The sequence below is a fragment of the Bos taurus genome, chromosome X (genome assembly GCF_002263795.3).
Source record: "Bos taurus isolate L1 Dominette 01449 registration number 42190680 breed Hereford chromosome X, ARS-UCD2.0, whole genome shotgun sequence".
Classification (NCBI taxonomy): Eukaryota; Metazoa; Chordata; class Mammalia; order Artiodactyla; family Bovidae; genus Bos; species Bos taurus.
Window position 1 is genome coordinate 105679989 of NC_037357.1, and position 20919 is coordinate 105700907.

General features: G+C 39.4%; 2 protein-coding genes across 2 annotated transcripts in view; one reads left to right on the forward strand and one right to left on the reverse strand.

The window, feature by feature from the left end:
- The window catches only part of XK (X-linked Kx blood group antigen, Kell and VPS13A binding protein), a 49487-nt gene that overhangs the window by 4849 nt on the left and 23719 nt on the right, over positions 1-20919 (reverse strand). The window lies entirely within an intron of this gene.
- SMIM30 (small integral membrane protein 30) lies at positions 5870-6712 on the forward strand. The gene has a single exon (XM_024988608.2). The coding sequence runs from the start codon at positions 6009-6011 to the stop codon at positions 6186-6188; it is 180 nt and encodes a 59-aa protein (XP_024844376.1). The 5' UTR covers positions 5870-6008; the 3' UTR covers positions 6189-6712.

Here is a 20919-nt window from a genome sequence, read left to right on the forward strand (position 1 = left end):
CTATTTCAAATCATAAAAGACAATGCTGTGAAAGTCCTGCACTCAATATGCCAGCAAATTTGAAAAATTCAGCACTGTCCACAGGACTGGAAAAGGTCAGTTTTCATTCCAATCCCAAAGAAAGGCAATGCCAAAGAATGCTCAAACTACCACACAATTGCACTCATCTCACATACTAGCAAAGTAATGTTCAAAATTCTCCAGGCTATGCTTCAATAGTACGTGAACTGAGAACTTCCAGATGTTCTAGTTGGATTTAGAAAAGGCAGAGGAACCAGAGATCAAATTGTCAACATCCATTGGATTATAGAAAAAGCAAGAGAGTTCCAGGAAAACATCTGCTACTGCTTCACTGACTACACTAAAGCCTTTGAGCGTGTGGACCACAACAAACTGTGGAAAACTGTTCAAGAGATGGGAATACCAGACCACCTTACCTGCCTCCTGAGAAATCTGTATGCAGGTCAAGCAGCAGCAGTTAGAACCAGACGTGGAACAATGTACTGGGTCCAAATTGGGAAAGGCGTATGCCAAGGCTGTATATTGTCACCCTGTTTATTTAACTTATATGCAGAGTACATCATGAGAAATGCTGGGCTGGAGGAAGCACAAGCTGGAATCAAGATTGCAGGGAGAAATATATGCAAATGACACCACCCTTATGGCAGAAAGTGAAGAGGAACTAAAGAGCCTCTTCATGAAAAGTGAAAGAGGAGAGTAAAAAAGCTTGCTTAAAACTTAATATTCAAAAACCAAAGATCATGGCATCTGGTCCCATCACTTCATGGCAAACAGATGGGCAAACAATGGAAACAGTTTTCTTGGGCTCCAAAATCACTGGAGATGGTAACTGCAGCCATGAAATTAAAAGATGCTTGCTCCTTGGAAGAAAAGCTATGACCAACGCAGAGAGCATATTAAAAAAAAGAGACATTACTTTGCTGACAAAGGTCCATCTAGTCAAAGCTATGGTTTTTGCAGTAGTCAGGTATGGATGTGAGAGTTGGACCACAAAGAAAGCTGAGCACCAAAGAATGGATGCTTCTGAACAGTGGTGTTGGAGAAGATTCTTGGGAGTCCCTTGGACTGCAAAGAAATCAGTCCTGAATATTCACTGGAAGGACTGTGAAAGTCCTGCACTCAATATGCCAGCAAATTTGGAAAACTCGACAGTGGCCACAGGACTGGAAAAGGTCAGTTTTCATTCCAATTCCAAAGAAAGACAATACCAAAGAATGTTCAAACTACCACACAATTGCACTCATCTTACAAATTGAAGCTGAAGCTCCAATACTTTGGCCACCTGATGTGAAGAACTGACTCATTTGAAAAGACCCTGTTGCTGGGAAAGATTGAAGGAAGGAGAAGGGGACGACAGAGGATGAGATAGATGGATGGCATCACTGACTTATGGACATGAGTTTGAGCAAGATCTGGGAGTTGGTGATGGACAGGGAAGCCCGGTGTGCTGCAGTCCATGGGGTTGCAAAGAGTTGGACACGACCAAGCAACTGAACTGAACTTTACATGGTGTGTTTTGTTTCCTTGATCAACTTATAAGCTCCTGAGGAGTCAAGAGTGACCTGGTTAGATATTTCTTCTTGAGAACCTCAACATATAGCAGTATAGAAACCGAAACAGAGAACATGCCATAATATACTGCTCATGAGTTCCTCTCTATCTGTAGGATCTTTTAAAAATATATACTGACTATTGATTGCTCACTTTTCTTTGGTCTTCAGTTATTTTCTTAAATTCTGTACATTGCTAAAGAAGTGAGGACCTCACTGTTGCCAAGAATCTGCCTGTCTTAGGCTAAAACACCTTAATACTTCAAGAAATCTCAACCCTACTTATTTATTTCTTAAAATGACTTATGGCTAATGGGCTTACCCAGTTTATATAGAGCAGGGTAGGGGTGGGGTCAAGATGTGGCTCATTGAATGGCCCATGGTACTATGTCTGAGAGCACCACACTGCTGGCTGTGAGTTCTATTATCTTAAAAATGTTGTGCTAACCCATGAGCATTACATGATGTTGAAGCTGAAACTGCAATACTTTGGCCACTTGATGCGAAGAACTGGCTCATCTGAAAAGACCCTGATGCTGGGAAAGATTGAGGGCAGGAGGAGAAGGGGACGACAGAGGATGAGATGGTTGGATGGCATCATCAACTCGATGGACATGGGTTTGGGTGGACTCCAGGAGTTGGTGTTGGACAGGGAGACCTGGCGTACTGCGGTTCATAGGGTTGCAAAAAGCCAGACACGACTGAGCGACTGAACTGAACTGGACCCATGAGCACACACTGTGTGGTCAAAACTGGAATACAGTCACTTATTTTAGTCTGCCACCACCTCCAAATATTGGAGAAGGGAGGGACAGGAGGTGGGGTTTGAAGTTAGGAACCGAGAGTCTCGCTCTGGTTTTACTCTGGTCTCTCCACGCCTCAATGGGGAAATGGTAATCTCCTTGGGTTTTTTTTCTTGCCCACAAAATTGCTCTGTATAAACTGAAGCCTCTTAAAATGCAATGTTCCTATAACAAAATTGTCTTTACTTATAATTTAAAATGTGTGGAAATAAAGGGTTCTTTTTCTTGAGCTCTGAATCAATGAAGCTTTGGTAGTTAAGTTTCCTGGAAGAAGTTCAGTTTTACTTAAAGCATCTGTTTCTCTCACAGTCTTGTTGCACAGATTTAAAGCACTGATATCACTCTCTGGAAAGACTGTCATCTACTGATCAAATTTAAAAGACAGAAATACTATCACAGGAGTATACTGGGAAGTAATTGTACTGAGTTATTTTTCCTGAGAGGTTAGTTCAATGGAGCATTAAAAGCAGTACATACTGCTGATACACTTTTTGTTTTTATTGAAGTATAGTTGATTTACAATGTTTATTAATCTGTGCAGTACAGCAAAGTGACTCAGTTGTACATATACATACATTCTTATAGTCTTTTCATCATGGTTTATCCCAGGTAATATACTCTTATATGTGCTTGTGCTCAGTCACTAAGTTGTGTCCAACTTTTTGCAATCCCATGGATTGTAGCGCACCAGGTTCCTCTGTCCATGGGATTTCCCAGACAAGAATACTGGAGCGGGTTGCCATTTCCTCCTTCATGGGATCTTCCCAACCCAGGGATGGAACTGTATCTCTTGCATTGGCAGGCTGATTCTTTACCACTGTGCCACCTGGGAAGTCCATAGTTTTATATGTATGGTTACAAATTTCTACAGATCTTAAGAATCTAGTATTGGATCCATTTCTTTTAGTCCTTATGTTTTTTCCACTATAAGAAAAATAACATCAAATGTAGAAGATGAGCTAAGGATAAATTATCATGTTAATTATATATTCATAGGTCAGGAAGCAACAGTTAGAACTGGACATGGAACAACAGACTGGTTCCAAATAGGAAAAGGAGTTCGTCAAGGCTGTATATTGTCACCCTGTTTATTTAACTTATATGCAGAGTACATCATGAGAAACGCTGGACTGGAAGAAACACAAGCTGGGATCAAGACTGCCGGGAGAAATATCAATAACCTCAGATATGCAGATGACACCACCCTTATGGCAGAAAGTGAAGAGGAACTCAAAAGCCTCTTGATGAAAGTGAAAGTGGAGAGTGAAAAAGTTGGCTTAAAGCTCAACATTCAGAAAACGAAGATCATGGCATCTGGTCCCATCACTTCATGGGAAATAGATGGGGAAACAGTGTCAGACTTTAATTTTCTGGGCTCCAAAATGACTGCAGATGGTGACTGCAGCCATGAAGTTAAAAGACGCTTACTCCTTGGAAGGAAAGTTATGACCAACCTAGATAGCATATTCAAAAGCAGAGACATTACTTTGCCAACAAAGGTTCGTCTACTCAAGGCTATGGTTTTTCCAGTGGTCATGTATGGATGTGAGAGTTGGACTGTGAAGGCTGAGCGCAAAAGAATTGATGCTTTTGAACTGTGGTGTTGGAGAAGACTCTTGAGAGTCCCTTGGACTGCAAGGAGATCCAACCAGTTCATTCTGAAGGAGATCAGCCCTGGGTGTTCTTTGGAAGGAATGATGCTAAAGCTGAAACTCCAGTACTTTGGCCACCTCATGCGAAGAGTTGACTCATTGGAAAAGACTCTGATGCTGGGAGGGATTGGGGGCAGGAGGAGAAGGGGACGACAGAGGATGAGATGGCTGGATGGCATCACTGACTCGATGGACGTGAATCTGAGTGAACTCCGGGAGTTGGTGATGGACAGGGAGGCCTGGCGTGCTGCGATTCATGGGGTCGCAAAGAGTCGGACACGACTGGGCAACTGATCTGATCTGATCTGATATATGTATGTATATGAAGCGACTGAAGCGACTCAGCAGCAGCAGTCTTTATCTTTGGAGAAGGCAATGGCGCCCCACTCCAGTACTCTTGCCTGGAAAATTCCATGGATGGAGAAGCCTGGAAGGCTGCAGTCCATGGGGTCGCTGAGGGTCGGACACGACTGAGCGACTTCACTTTCACTTTTCACTTTCATGCATTGGAGAAAGAAATGGCAACCCACTCCAGTGTTCTTGCCTGGACAATCCCAGGGACGGGGGAGCCTGGTGGGCTGCCGTCTATGGGGTCACACAGAATCGGACACGACTGAAGCGACTTAGCAGCAGCAGCAGGCTTCCTATGCAAATATATCTGCTTTATGTGCCTTTCTCAATCATGAAGTTGCACCTGTTTCCAACACTTTCAGAAAAGTAGGATCCAAATTAGAAAAAGTCTTTGAGATCTAAGTTTAGACTCTAAAGAATCTCTTTTAGGTACATGAGAGACTTGCAAAACAAGGTTAGGAACAGAGCAATTTCTGATCCCAGGAAGAACTAAGGAAGCTAAGTACTGCTTCAGGATGTGGGGCCCAACCAGGATTAAGACAAGTCTGGATTATCTCAGCAGTGGTATCACCCTGGTCTGTTATCCAGATCACTGTTCTTGCTGGAAACCATGGCTTACTCTTACTTGAGTTATTTTTGACCACTTATTATAGGACCCTGTGTTCTGCTTTAACTCCACCCCAGGCCCTGACAACTACAAATTGCTAATGAAAAGATTGAAAATGAGTGAGATCATCATCACTTTGAGCTCACACCCATATCTGCCACTTTCGCTCTCCAACTGCTATCACAAATATTGTTTTGGTCCTTTATTTCAACAGCTTCATTGAGACAAATTTACATACCGTACAATTCACAATTTAAACTGTATAATTCACTGCTTCTTTAAAAGTAGATTCACAGATATGTGCACCTGTCATCAGAGTCACTTTTAGTATGTTTTCATCACTTCAAAAAGAAATCCTGTGCCCTTTAACTCTCATTTCTCTATCCCTTACCCCACCCAGTCATGAACAACCACTAACTACTTTCTGTCTCTATAGATTTCCCCATTCTGGACTTCCATATGAATAAAATCACCTAATGTGTGGTCTTTTGTGACTGGTTTCTTTCACTTAACATAATGTTTTCAACATTCATCTATACTGTAACATGCATCAGTCCTTCATTCATTTCATGGTCAAATAATATTCCATTGTATGGATATACTACATTTTGTTTATCCATTCATCAGTTGATAAAAATTTGGGTTGTTTCCACCTTTTGGCTATTGTGAAGAGTGCTGCTCCAAACATTTGCATATGAACATATTTTTACTTGGGTCTATAGGAGTAGAACTGCCTGGTCATATGGTAACTTTATGTTTAATTATTTGAGGAATGGCCAGACTGTATTCCAAAGTTACATTCCCACCAGCAGTATATGAAGATTATAATTTCTCCATAAACTCACCAATGTTTGCTATTATTATTAACTTAAATTTTTATTGACCATTTCTGTAATGGCTGCTTCCTTGAAGTAGGCGCTGTCACGTGGAATCTCTTAGCCTCTGCACCGGAGCTGCTGGAAGGGAGTCAGATAGAATTCAGTACCGCTTTCTTTGAGATCATCCTTCAAGAACCAGCCACATCATGATCTCAGTTTCAACACAGTTGTTCCTAGTCCTCTTTTCATTGCTTTTGGTGCTGCCTGTTGTTGAAGCAGTAGAAGCCGGAGATGCAATTGCTCTCTTGTTAGGTGTGATTCTCAGTATTACAGGCATTTGTGCTTGTTTGGGGGTGTATGCACAAAAAAGAAATGGACAAATATGACTTTGAAGGGCCTCCTGAATCAAACCTTCCTCTGAAAACCTTTGTGCTATTGAGTTTCAGAACTGAGCTTTGGTGTCTGAAAGTTCCCAAGAAACAGTTAATAGAGAAGTTTCAATTTATTGGGTATTTTCCTATAAAAAGGAACAAATTGATATACTGTGTTAAAGGTAAAACAACATGTTTTTGTCACAACAGATAATGCACTGGAAAATGCCATCTGTAATTTGCATTTGCTGAAATTTGCATAAGTAATATTTCATAGTTTCAGAATTCTCAGTAGGAAGAAAGAAACTCTTGCCCAGAATCCTAGGAAATTGCCACTGTTCAGTTATAATCACTGCCTCCTGCATCATTGAGGAATTTTTCTCCATATTTTTATTGGATTTTTGTTTTGTTATCTCCAAGTTAGTACTGTACCTAGACATTAAATACAGTTGGTCAGAAATTAAAACTTATCTCTGTGTGGGAAAAAGTTCAGAAAATGTATTCAATGTATCTAACATTGAAATGGAGAGAAGATTTAATGTAAAAAAAATACTTTATATTGACATTGAAATGGAGAAGAGATTTATTGTTTAACAAAAACAAAAAATGTTTATATTAATTAAGTAACATCTCCATGGTGAGAAATACTATGTTAAGTATAAACCTATTATGTAAGTTAAAAAAAAAATTTTTATTATTAACTTTTTGATTCTAGTCATGCCAGTGGGTGTGAAGTGGTAACCTTTTCTGATTTAAGTTTCTATTTTCCTAATGACTAATGACATAGAGTATCTTTTCATGATACCATAAGGAATGCTGAGTGCTGAAGAACTGATGCTTTTGAATTATGGTGCTGGAGAAGACTCTTGAGAATCCCTAGGACAGCAAGGAGATCAAATCAGTCAATCTTAAAGGAAATCAACCCTGAATATTCACTGAAGGACTGATACTGAAGCTGAAGCTCCAATACTTTGGCCACCTGACATGAAGAGCTGACTCGTTGAGAGAGACCCTGATGCTGGGAAAGACTGAGGGCAGGAGAAGGGGGCGACAGAGGGAGATGGATGGAAGACAACATAGACTCAATGGACATGAGTTTGAGCAAACTCTGGGAGATAGAGAAAGACAGGGAAGCCTGGCGTGTTGCAGTCCAAGGGGTTGCAAAGACTCAGACATAACTTAGTGACTGAACAATAGTCTTTTCATGTGCTTATTGGTATTTGCATATCTTCCTTATTTGCTTTGGTTCTTAGCTATAGCACAAACTCATAATAATTTCACATCATCTCATATGTATCCCCAAAACTCTGCCAGAATTCAAAGGCCAGTTTTGCACAGACTGACTTAAGAACAATATATTAGCTTTATCAACAGCTGTCAATGAGCATTTAAAATAAAAAAAAGTATAATTTGATCTTCTCATACTTTTAAAATTCCCTTTAAAATGCATTAAAAAGCAAAAAAGAGGATTTCCATGCTGGCAATAGCAGATTAGTTTGTTCTGGTCCAATATTTCTGCCAAGAACAACTGTACAAACACCTGTTCAAAGGCATCAGAGATCTACCAAAGCCCTCAGTACTTTGGAGCTAAGATATTAAAGAAAAATCCTAAGAGAAAATTCTGAAGCTGCTTTTCCCCTTGAGACATTTGCCTATATGATAGTAGTGGTTATACTATTACAGAATCTGAACACAGCTTTCAGCAGTCTCTCAAATCTGGTGAATGTGGGAGCAACTATTCACATTCTAGCTCTATAGTGGTCCTGGATACAGCCAAAGCTTTCTGGTGGGAACCCCAAAGACTAGACACTAGGAGTAAGGGTGACCAGAAATAGATAATCCCTCATAACAGCTGAAGTACAGATTTTAACTAACTCAAGTTATGACTGAATCAGTTCAACCTGTATCTAATTCAATATTTGCAACAAACAAAAGTAAAATCTTCCTGGAGAAAGACAACTCATCCAGAGTCTCAAATTATCTCTATTTTTTACTACAGATATCTGACATTTGTTAAAAGTACCATGGCATCTCAACAACAAAAACAAAAGAAATGATCAAAATCCAAAAACTGAAATATACCCATAAGAAATAGATTCTGTAATTATCTGACATGGACTTAAAATATTCATAATTAATATATGCTCAAGAAATTATGACAAGATAGAGAATTTATCAGAGACTAGAAACTATTCTAAAAACTGGAATAGTTGCTATGAAATGAAATGAAAATTCTAGAACTGAAAAATAAAATAAGTGCAATTAAGAAATCAACAGTGGCTCTAATATATTAGAAACAGCTATAAAGATAAATAGTACTAAGTAGAAGGCAAGCCAGAAGAAAATGGAGAAACAAAAAGCATGAGAGACCTACAGAAAAGTAAAAATGTTGGCGAGAAAGACAGAGATAGGAAAAAGAATGGGTCAGAGGCCATAAGAATTTCCCCAAACTGCTAAAATATCAAACTAAACTCCAAGTAGGATAAATACAAAGAAAACCTCAATAAGCACACATATCATGTTAAAATTGCTGAACATCAAAGTCTAAATGAAAACCTTAAAAAGCAGTTAAAAACAAACAAAAATGAGATAAACTTCAAAGGAGCAACAATAATAATGGCTGGCATCTCAACCGAAATAATGGAAGCCAGAAGACAAAAGAATGGTAGCATCAAAGTGGGAAGAAAATAACCACTAACTTAAGTTTCCCATATACAGAGGTCAAGGGAAAAGAAAGGTATTTTATGACAAAACAAAAATGAGGGTATTTGTCAGTAGACCTGCTCTGAAGAAAATATTAAAGGTAGCATTACAGACCAAATGAAAATGATCCCACATGGAAGCATGGAGATACATGAAGGTCTTAACAGGGACCGAAAGGATACATGTGGCTGTTGTTTAGTTTCTTAGTTGTGTTCGACTCTTTGAGACTCTATGGACTATAGCCCACCAGGCTCCTCTGTCCATAGGATTTCCCAGGCAAGAATACTGGAGTGGGCTGCCGTTTCCTCCTCCAGGGGATCTTCCTGACCCAAGGATCAAACCCACATCTTTTGCATAGACAGGCAGATTCTTTATCGCTGAACCATCAGAGAAGCCCCAGTAATACAAATCAATTTTTATAATGACTTGAACAATCACTTTACACACACACACACACACACACACACCCACAAAATGGTCACTAAAAACATCAAAAGGAAGTTAAGCTCATTAGTCATCAGTTCAGTTCAGTCGCTCAGTTGTGTCCGACTCTTTGCGACCCCATGAACCGCACTACGCCAGGCCTCCCTGTCCATCACCAACTTCCGGAGTCCACCCAAACCCATGTCCACTGTGTCAATGATGCCATCCAACCATCTCATCCTCTGTCGTTCCCTTCTTCTCCTGTCCTCAATTTTTCCCAGCATCAGGGTCTTTTCAAATGAGTCAGCTCTTCACATCAGGTGGCCAAACTATTGGAGTTTCAGCTTCAACATCAGTCCCTCCAATGAACACCCAGGACTGATCTCCTTTAGGATGGACTGGTTGGATCTCCTTGCAGTCCAAGGGACCCTCAAGAGTCTTCTCCAACACCACAGTTCAAAAGCATCAATTCTTCTGCACTCAGCTTTCTTCACAGTCCAACTCTCACATCCATACATGACCAACGGAAAAACCATACCCTTGAGTAGACTGACCTTTGTTGGCAGAGTAATGTCTCTGCTTTTTAATATGCTATCTAGGTTGGTCATAACTTTCCTTCCAAGGACTAAGTGTCTTTTAATTTCATGGCTGCAGTCACCATCTGCAGTGATTTTGGAGCCCAGCAAAATTAAGTCAGCCACTGTTTCCACTGTTTCCCCATCTATTTCCCATGAAGTGATGGGACCAGATGCCATGATCTTCGTTTTCTGAATGTTGAACTTTAAGCCAACTTTTTCACTCTCCTCTTTCACTTTCATCAAGAGGCTCTTTAGTTCTTCTTCACTTTCTGCCATAAGGGTGGTGTCACCTGCATATCTGAGGTTATTGATATTTCTCCTGGCAATCATGATTCCAGCTTGCGCTTCCTCCAGCCTGGCATTTCGCATGATGTACTCTGCATATAAGTTAAATAAGCAGGGTGACAATATACAGCCTTGACGTACTCCTTTTCCTATTTGGAACCAGTCTGTTGTTCCATGTCCAGTTCTAACTGTTACTTCATGACCTGTATACAGGTTTCTCAAGAGGCAGGTCAGGTGGTCTGGTATTCCCATCTCTTTCAGAATTTTCCACAGTTTATTGTGATCCACACAGTCATAGGCTTTGGCATAGTCATCAGGAAATGCAAATTCAAACTAAAATGAGACACTACTACACACCCACTGTATTACTGAAAGTAAAATCAAGTGTTGGCAAGATGTGGGGCAACTGCAACTCTTATACACGGCTTGTGGGAGTGTAAAGTGATATAACCACTTTTGTAGTTTCTATAGGAGCTAAACACAGGCATTTCCTGTGGCCACTTACTCCTTGGAAGAAAAGTTATGACCAACCTAGATAGCACATTGAAAAGCAGAGACATTACTTTGCCAACAAAGGTCTGTCTAGTCAAGGCTGTGGTTTTTCCAGTGGTCATGTATGGATGTGAGAGTTGGACTGTGAAGAAAGCTGAGCACCGAAGAATTGATGCTTTTGAACTGTGGTGTTGGAGAAGACTCTTGAGAGTCCCTTGGACTGCAAGGAGATCCAACCAGTCCATCCTAAAGGAGATCAGTCCTGGGTGTTCATTGGAAGGAATGATGCTAAAGCTGAAACTCCAATACTTTGGCCACCTCATGTGAAGAGTTGACTCATTGGAAAAGACTCTGATGCTGGGAAGGATTGGGGGCAGAGGAGAAGGGGACAGCAGAGGATGAGATGGCTGGATGTTATCCCCAACTTGATGGACGTGAGTCTGAGTGAACTCCGGGAGTTGGTGATGGACAGGGAGGCCTGGTGTGCTGCGATTCATGGGGTCACAAAGAGTCAGACACGACTGAGCGACTGAACTGACTGACTAAACTGACAGATGTAACAGAACTGCATATATATGTATACAAAAAGGCATGTATGAGGATATTTTAGCAGCATTATTTTTAATAATCCCAATCTGAAAATAATCTAATAAGAGAGGAAAGTATCATGTGGTATATTCATATAATGGAATACTACACAGCAATGCTAAAAAGCAAACTTCTGCTACAAGCCACCATGGATAACTCTCATAAATATTATGTTGAATGAAAGATGCTAGACCTGATTCCACTTGTATAAAATTTTTACAAAACAGTAAAAATTAATCTGTGATGTTAGAAGTCAGCTGTCTTTTTAATTTTTTTTTTATATTGGAGAATAGTTGATCTATAATTTTGTGTTAGTTTCAGGTATATGGAAAAATGATTCACTTATACCTATATATACATCTATTCTTCTTGAGATTCCTTTCCCATATAGGTTACTACAGAGTACTGAGTATAATTCTTTGTACTATACAGTAGGTCCTCAGTGATTATCTATTTCATACACAGTAGTGTGCATAACCCCAACTTCTAATTTATCCCTCCCCTCCTACCTTTCCCCTTTGGTAACCATAAGTTTGTTTTCTAACTCTGTGAGTCTGTTCCTCTTTTGTAAATAAATTCACCTGTATTATTTTTCAAGATTCCACATATAAGTGATTCCATATGGTATTTGTCTTTCTCTGACTTACTTCACTTAGCATGACAATCTCTTGGTCCATCCATGTTGTGCAAATGGTATTATTTCATTCTTTTTATGGCTGAATAATATTCCATTGTATTTATATACTACATATTTATCCATTCATCTGTCAGTGGACATTTAGGTTGCTTTCATGTCTTGGCTATTGTAAATGGTGTTGCAATGAACAGTGGGGTGCATGTATCTTTTCAAATTAGAGTTTTCACCAGATATATGCAAAGCAGTGGGATTGTGGGGTCATACGGTGACTCTATTTTTAGTCATTTAAGGAACCACCATACTGTTCTCCACAGTGGGTGCACCAATTTACATTCCCACCAAACATGAGGATTCCCTTTTTTCTACACCTACTTCAGAATTTATTGTTTGTAGACTTTTTGATGATGACCATTCTGACTGGTGTGAGGTGAAACCTCCAATAGTTTTGATTTGCATTTCTCTAATAATTAGTGCTGTTGAGCATCTTCTCATGTGCCTGTAGGCCATCTGTATGTCTTCTTTGGAGAAATTTTTATTTAGGTCTTCTGCCCATTTTTTGATTGGGTTGTTTGCTTTTTTGATATAGAGCTGGAAGAGGTGTTTACGTATTTTAGAAATTAATCCCTTCTTGGCTGCTTCACTTGCAAATATCTTCTCTCATTCTGTGGGTTGTCTTTTTGTTTTATTTATGGTTTCCTTTGCTATGCAAAAGCTTTTCAGTTTAATCAGGTACCATTTGTTTATTTTTATTACTCTAGGAGGTGGGTCCAAAAAGATATTGCTGCATTTTATGTCAAAGAGTGTTCTGCCTATGTCTTCCTCTGAGTTTTATACTAGCCACTCTTACATTGATGTTTTTAATCCATTTTGAGTTTACTTTTGTGTATGGTATTAGAGAATGTTCTAACTTCACTCTTTCACATGTAGTTATCCAGTTTTCCCAGCACCACATACTGAAGAGGCTACCTTTTCTCCATTGTACATTCATGCCTCCTCTGTCATAGATTAATTGACCACAGGCTCCTGGGTTTCTTTCTGGGTAGAAGTCAGCTTTTTGCTTAGTGGTCACCCCTGGGAAGAAGGGCTGGCAAAAGTGACTGAGAAGAGACAAAGACATGCTTCTAGGAGTGCAGATACTCTTTTGTTTCTTGACCTGCCAAGAGGGCTACATATGTTAGGGGAAGCACACTGATTGAAACCGCCCACCCTGGCCAGGCTCTCTAGTGACCATTTGCATGAGTTGTTTTACGACAGGTAGTCCTGGAAAGGAACATGGAACTAATAAGCCACCACCAATTGGAAGAGTTCAGGAAAGGTCAAAAGGAAACACTACGTGTCCATCCACCTCCCAGAATCCCTCTCACTAGCATCCATCTTGGCTGAGCCATGAGTGTGCCAAGAGGAAGGACTGAGTCAGAATGACTGGCCAAAGACAACCTAGAAACTAATCCAATCAACATAAAACCCGAGACTGTAAGCCACATGGCAGAGAAGTTCTCCTGGGTTCCCTTACCCTGCTGCTGTCTGCCTGGGTGCCTTCTTCCAATAAAATCTCTTGCTTTGTCAGCATGTGTCTCCTTGGACAATTCTTTTCTGAATGTTAGACGAGAGCCCACTCTTGGGGCCCTGGAGGGGGCCCCGCTTCCTACAACACATAGGTGTGTTTACTTTTTGATAACTCATCAGATTTCACCCATATGAGTATAATTTTCTATATACATTTTATACCCCAATAACATTTTTTATTTAAAAATATTTAGGTGTATTAATACTATTCCTAGGTAGTGCTAGTGGTAAAGAACTGGCCTGCCAATGCAAGAGATGTAAGAGATGCAGGTTCAATCCCTGGGTCAGGAAGATCCCCTCAAGGAGGGCATGGCAACCCACTCCAGGATTCTTGCCTGGAGAATCCCATGGACAGAAGAGCCTGGTAGGCTACAGTCCATAGGGTCGCAAAGAGCTGGACATGACTGAGCAACTTAGTACACAGCACAACTAGGCAAGTCAATAAATGTTTATTAAGTAGACTTTTTTAAAGGCAAAATACTACCCTTTCATTACTGTAATGAAATTATTTCATGAATAGTTTCCTTCCCTACCCTGGCAAAATGCCAAGTAGAAAACAAACATAAACCCCTACCTGAATCACAATAGCAAAACCTGTTCTACAGATGTAACCAGAACAACATCCTAATACCATAAAACACATTTTAAAGTTCTAGTGACTAAGACCTTACGGTTACCAAGATGCTTCTTGAACATCTGCCAGTTTACCAGCTGTTTAGTCAGAACTTGAGGATTTTCCTTTTAATACATATTTGTATCTTGGTTAATATTCAGAATTGTCAGAACAAATATTATGGCATGTCATTCACAGCACATATGATGTGAATGCTTTTGCCATTTTTCTCCAGATATATTTCAATTTCTTAACTAAGCAAACTAGATGATAAGATCCGTTCCAGCTCATCTGTCTTATGCTCAAAAAAACTACTATACTCAACTCATGTCAGGGACTATTGTAAACACTTTACAAGTACTAATCACTTAATCTTAACAATGATCCTATAAAGTAGACACTGTTATTATCCTCATTACACAGATGGGAAAACACGAACTCAAAGGTGCTAAACAACTTTCCAGAAAAAACTCAGCTAGCAGAGCTGGAATTCATACCTAAGCAGTCTTGCTCTTGAGTCTTGGTCTTAACCAACAGGAAAATCTGCCTAAATAAATATTAAATATAACGAGGCCTAGCAGTGGTCTTAGCTCTACTCTTTATCTCCTTTATCAATGGGCGGCAAGAAGCAGGAGTCTGCTAACCTTAAAACTGTCCAGGGCCTCAAAAAGTCTGGAGAATCCCCTCTTGCCTACAGCATTGTGGAGAATTGTCCAATTCTTCTTTTTTTTCCCCACTGAGCCCAAATTTTATGCCTATTTCCTATTGTATGAGTATTCTATATATAAAAGCTTCTTGAAATCATGCTATTGGTAAGCCTCACTGCAGGAACTTTGTTTCTGGGAATCGCCTCCCAAGGCATAACCAATGATCAGAAGCAAGAGGGACAGGCTCCTCTATCTGCCTACCGACTTTCTTATCAATCTGCCTCAGGCAGAGAGAAGAGCCATCAGCGTGTTGAACTAGAGAAAGGAACACCCTTGCTCTCCATAGCCACACAAAGGAAGTTAGTACCTGACCCATGCGCAAGACCCTCTATTAGGTTTTCTAACAACAAAACGGTCAGCAGGTCCACTTAGAACCCTGCATTCTGCTGCAGATTCTCACCTCTGGCAAGGCACAGCAAAGCTTCTTAAAACACAGTTACTCATGTTTAGTGAACTTTGTAAACAATCAGGCACAGCCACTTGACCCTCCAAAACTGAAATAAGCTTTTGCATTTTCTACCTTTGACACCACTTGAACCAAAGATGCTCACAAACATTTGCACACACATCCTTACCTGCACTAGTCATTTCAAGTATATTTTGATTTTTCCTTCCCTCTTTTTTCAAATACTTTATTCCATTATCTTATTTAATGGTCTTGTTTTATATGTGCTTACGGCTATAAACCTTTTAGAAATATATAAGAAATAAAAAAAAATTTTTAATGGATATATAGGGGCTTCCCTGGTAGCTTAAAGGTAAAGAATCCGCCTGTCCATACAAGAGACACTGGTTCCATCCCTGATCTGGGAAGATCCCACACGCCAAGGAGCAACTAAGGCCGTGCACCACAACTACTGAGCCTGTGCTCTAAAGCCCGGAAGCCACAACTACTGAAGCCTGTGCTCCACAACAAGAGAAGCCACCACAGTGAGAAGCCTGCACACCGCACTGAAGAGTAGCCCCTGCTTGCCACAGCTAGAGAAAAGCCCATGCAGCAGCAAAGATCCAGCACAGCCAAAATAAATAAATAAACACAATTATTTTTTAAAAAGCCTTTGCCTTGCGAAGGTTAAAAAAAATGGATAAATAAATGGCTTGGACCTTGCAAAGAAAACGTCAGTTCTCCTGTGTATGACTGCACCTGTTCAACACGCCTGATTCTAAGCTATACCACCAGGCCTATCAATACTTTACAGAGACATGAGTGAGGAATCAGAAGGTCCTATGCTAGATTCTTCAAACGTAGGCTCTAGAAGGAAAACTGAGAGGCTACATAAGCAACATTGCCAGGCTCCAGTGAACTCAAATACAGCCTTGACATGAGGGGTGGGGAGGAGTGTGTATTTCCCCAGCAAGTAGCATTAAGTAACTTCCACCGGCTTGTGGCCACAGACTCCAGAAAAGAAAATTGGAATCCATATCCAGGCAAAAGCCAAGCCTGAATGAAAAGTCTTGGTGGTACATAGAAGCACGTTTCCTCCAGCTCATTTGGGGTGAGTTTAATTTTGGAGGAATGGATATGAACTCACCCTCAACTCCTACACACTTCATATTGTCTTACACATTGACATTCACTATTACACAATCATTTAGACCATTGTTTAGACGGCTATAGCAGTTATATATACTATACTGAGTATGGCTGAAAACGCTCTTTGGTGTAGAAAAATATAAATAAATAAATAGTTAACACCCATGTATGTGTTAGTCACTCAGTCGTGTCCAACTCTTTGCAACCCCATGGACTCCTATGTCCATGGAATTCTCTATTGGAGTGGGTTGCCATTTCCTTCTCCAGTTAATACCTCTCTCTCTCCATATATATATAAGTTATATATCACTTACTGGATTTGCAATAGTCAAATTCATCTGGTATAGGTAGTTGAGAGTAATGTGGGATCCAAATCACAGATGTCTAACATGAAGTATTAATAGAAGTCTGAGAAACTTTCATACTGGAGAAGTCAATACAATACAGCTCAATCAACCTTAGGGTAAGAAGAAAACAAACTAGAGTAAATGTTTTACTGCTTTACTGATGAATAATTTATATATAAATAACTGCACATATTTAATGGGTACAGTTTGATGATTTTGGACACATGCATGTAAAATTTTCAGAAATTAAAAATAAATACAAACTTCAATTTGCCCAAAAGAAAAATATTCATATAGAATATTTAGATAGAATAGAATATAAGTTCAATAAAACAGATTTTGTTTTATTCACTGCTGTCTGGGACGGAGTATAGTGCCTGGCACACAGTGGGCCTTTAATAGTTATTTGTTGAATAAATTAATTGATAACAAGGATTTATTATCATTAAAAAAAAAACAAAACACTGTATCCGAGTCAGTGCTACATAGCTTTTTCATTTATCAAACCATATGCTATTAATACAAACATGTTCCAAACGGTACACCTCAATCCTTGAAGAACATTTCTAAAATGTATAGGATCTTCTCCAAAGAAAGGTATAAAAATAACAAATATAAGGCTGAAAAACACACAAGCAAAATATATTTCTGGGTGGCCCACGTTTACCAGAAAGACAGATGTCCAGAAATCTCCATTCCCTTTGGATTGTTTAACTGAGTTTCATGGCACATTTGACACATCTGTTCTGCCAGGCACTCTTACTTTGAAAGAGAAGAAATTGGATAACCAACTCTGCTCAACATATTTTCATTCTTTTTACTAAGCATTGACTAAAACAATTCAAATGAGCTTCTAAAAGGTTTAAAAATGAATAGAAAACTTTGAAATCAAAGTTTCCTAGATTCTTCGTAGATATTCATCACTTTACACACACACACACACACACACACACACACACACACTTCCTTTAATTAACCTTGACATTTGGATCCTGGTCCACATATGAAAGAACAACTCAGAAAATGTTACAGAAGCAAATGGTAAGAACTGCTTTGTCCATAAGTAGCTAATTCTCACCAAGTCTACAGTCATGAATTTTACTGTCTTACTTTTTCCTGAACATAGTGGACATATACCATTGTAATAACCTTGTTACACGTTGCTTTGCATTTATGTTTAATATTATCTTCCCTAGAGAAAATTCAATTTCATTCTATCCACTGAGCCCAAATTACTTTTTGGTCTCTTGAGGCATAATCAGAAATACCAGAAATAGCTTTCAACTTGAAGTCAGCATTAAAAACTACTTATCTCTGGAAATATAAAGACTGGCTATCTCAATCTTCTTCCTCAGGCTCCTACATGTGGAAAAACTGCAGAATCAGCCTTAATAAGGAAAGGCCAGCAACACCAATGACTATTACGCATATAATCATATAGCTGTGAGAGTTGGTCTGACCCTTTCTACAGGCTCCTCTTGCCCATGTTTAAATCTCCAACCCTCAGCCAATCTAAGAGTAAGGTGATCTTTAACTGCAGAGTATGTGGAAGGATTGAGTATGTCATACCTGAGAAATAAAAATGTGAATTCAGTTCAACTTTTTAAAGAAGTCTTTAGTACATCCACATACCTGTCAGCAGGCTAGGTACTATTAACTATGTGTTTAAGGCATTTAAAGGAGAAGGCAATGACACCCCACTCTAGTACTCTTGCCTGGAAAATCCCATGGACAGAGGAGCCTGGTAGGCTGCAGTCCATGAAGTTGCTAAGAGTTGGACACAACTGAGCGACTTCACTTTCACTTTTCACTTTCATGTATTGCAGAAGGAAATGGCAACCCACTCCAGTGTTCTTGTCTGGACAATCCCAGGGAAGGGGGAGCCTGGTGGGCTGCCGTCTATGGGGTCGCACAGAGTCAGACACGACTGAAGCGACTTAGCAGCAGCAAGGCATTTAAAAAAAGGTGTTTGTAGTAACAGATGAAGGACACTATTATTTTTCTCAAATTAAAGTTCCCATTTTGAGATAGTTTTTAAAGTAGACATACAAAAGTTGGTTATTTGAAAAGATCAACAAAATTGATAAACTCCTAGATGGACTGATTAAGAAACAAAAGATACAAAATGAATTATGAATATCAGAAATGAGGAAATAGCATTACAGTCCTACAAACATTAAATCATATAAGAGAATATTACTAACAACAGTTGCCAATAAATTCAGCAACATAGGTGCAATGGACAAATTGGTAGAAAAATACAACATACCAAAAGTGACACATGATGAAGTTAAAAATCTGAATAGCTATCTGCCCATTAAAGAAATTAAATTACTAATATATCTTTTCCACAAAGAAAAATTCATTCATCATTGTTTTGCATCAAGACCAGAGAAGGTGCTGAAATACCTAATCCAAGCTCACCTTACTCACTTTTTGAAAAGTTACAAATTTTATTAAAATCCATTAAAGCTACCAGTGCTATACAAAAAAAAAAAGAAAAGTAGGCACATACCCTTTGTGGACTTGCTGTCTAGTGCAGTGATCCTAAAGGAGGACCCTCTATAAGTAAACAATAAAGCATAGTAATTAACCTCCATAGGTAAAAATATAGCAAATTAACCTCTAATAAGCATTTCACCAAGGGCCTGCACCACACACTAACATTTTAAGCTTATCTTGTTTAATTTTCAAAACAATCTTGTGAAACCTGTGTTGACAGATGCAGTTGACAGATGAAGAGCCAAAAGGCCTGTGAGGTGAGACTGGTCACACAGCTATTTGGTGGCAGAACAGGCCATCAGCCCAGACCTTAGACCAAGCACATTTAAACAAAGTAACAGCTGTGTTCTGCTAACAGGCTGCCTAGAATGAGCGTGCCTCCTGAATTTCCCAGCCACTGATGTCCCAGAGCTGCAGAGAAACCACCAGCAAGAACGTAACACTATATATACACTTTGGGTGCAGGTCTTCCCAACCCCCCACTGCCCAACAGTGTCTACCTATGTGTCTCAGTCATCTACATTTCTCAATGAGCTCCCATATTTCTTCATGGAATATGAAGAAGCAAAAAAGGAAGGAGAGAGGAAAAAAAGAAAAAGGAAGTGAAAAGAGAGAGAAGGCATAAAAAAGCATTAAAAAAAACTCAAAACATTTCAGGGACTTCCCTGATGGTCCAGTGGTTAGGATTCTGCACCTCTACTGCAGGGGTCATGGGTCTGATCCCTGGTTGGGGAATTAAGATACTACATGCTGTGCAGAGTGGGAAAAAGCAACATTTCCAAGCACTTTCATATCTATCATCTGCCTTATCTTCCTACTCTCTTGAGGAGGTAGGCAAGGCAGTCATTCTGTTTTATAGAAAGGGAACGTACGATGCAGGAAGCCATGTAAATCAAAAGGAGGATGGAGAAACGGTGTGAGTCAGACAGGACAGGAGAACAGAGGTTGGCAATCTAAACCCTATTTTTGTACAGTATGAGAGTTAATAGTGCTTTGAATACTGTTAAAGGGTTATAAAAACAGACAAAAACCAAGAAGACTATGTGACACTGACCATTTATTGTTTAGTCGCTCAGTCATGTCTGACTCTTGAGACCCCATGGACTATAGCCCACCAGGCTCCTCTGTCCAAGGGATTTCTCAGGTAAGAATACTGGAGTGGGTTGCCATTTTCTTTTCCAGGGGATCTTCCTGACCCCTGGATCGAACCCGCATCTCCTGCATTGGCATGTGGATTCTTTACTGTTAATCGAAAACATTTATTATCTATCTCTTAGAAAATTGTTCCCTGCAATAGAATACTTAGCCATAAGAAAGAACAAACTAGCACTACATTCATCAGCATGTCAGCATGTATACTTCTTGAAATACTATGTTGAGCAAACAATGCAAGTTACATGATATCTACAGTATGATAAAGTTTAAAGACCTACAAAACCAATACATAATAGTCATAGAGACAGTGTAAATGCAGTTAAGTTATAAATCATGCATGAGAATGATAAACTCTGAAATTATGACAAGGAAGCATCATGGGGTGCCCCAATTGTACTAGTATTATTTTATTTTTTAAACAGAAAAAAAAAATTCTGAAGCAAACATGTCATGTGAATAATCAATAAAGCAGACAAGTAGGTACATGGGTGTTATAATATTCTTTACTCCTATCTACATGCACAAAGAAAAGATATCTGCAGCTAATAAGTGGGTGTGTATTACAGATATTGTGTATGGTTTTCAGCAAGGCCTCCAGAAAAAGCCCCATAAAACA

What these genes read in the sequence shown, in the direction of transcription:
- SMIM30 (XM_024988608.2), top strand. Translation starts at nt 6,009, where the DNA reads ATGATCTCAGTTTCAACACAGTTGTTCCTAGTCCTCTTTTCATTGCTT.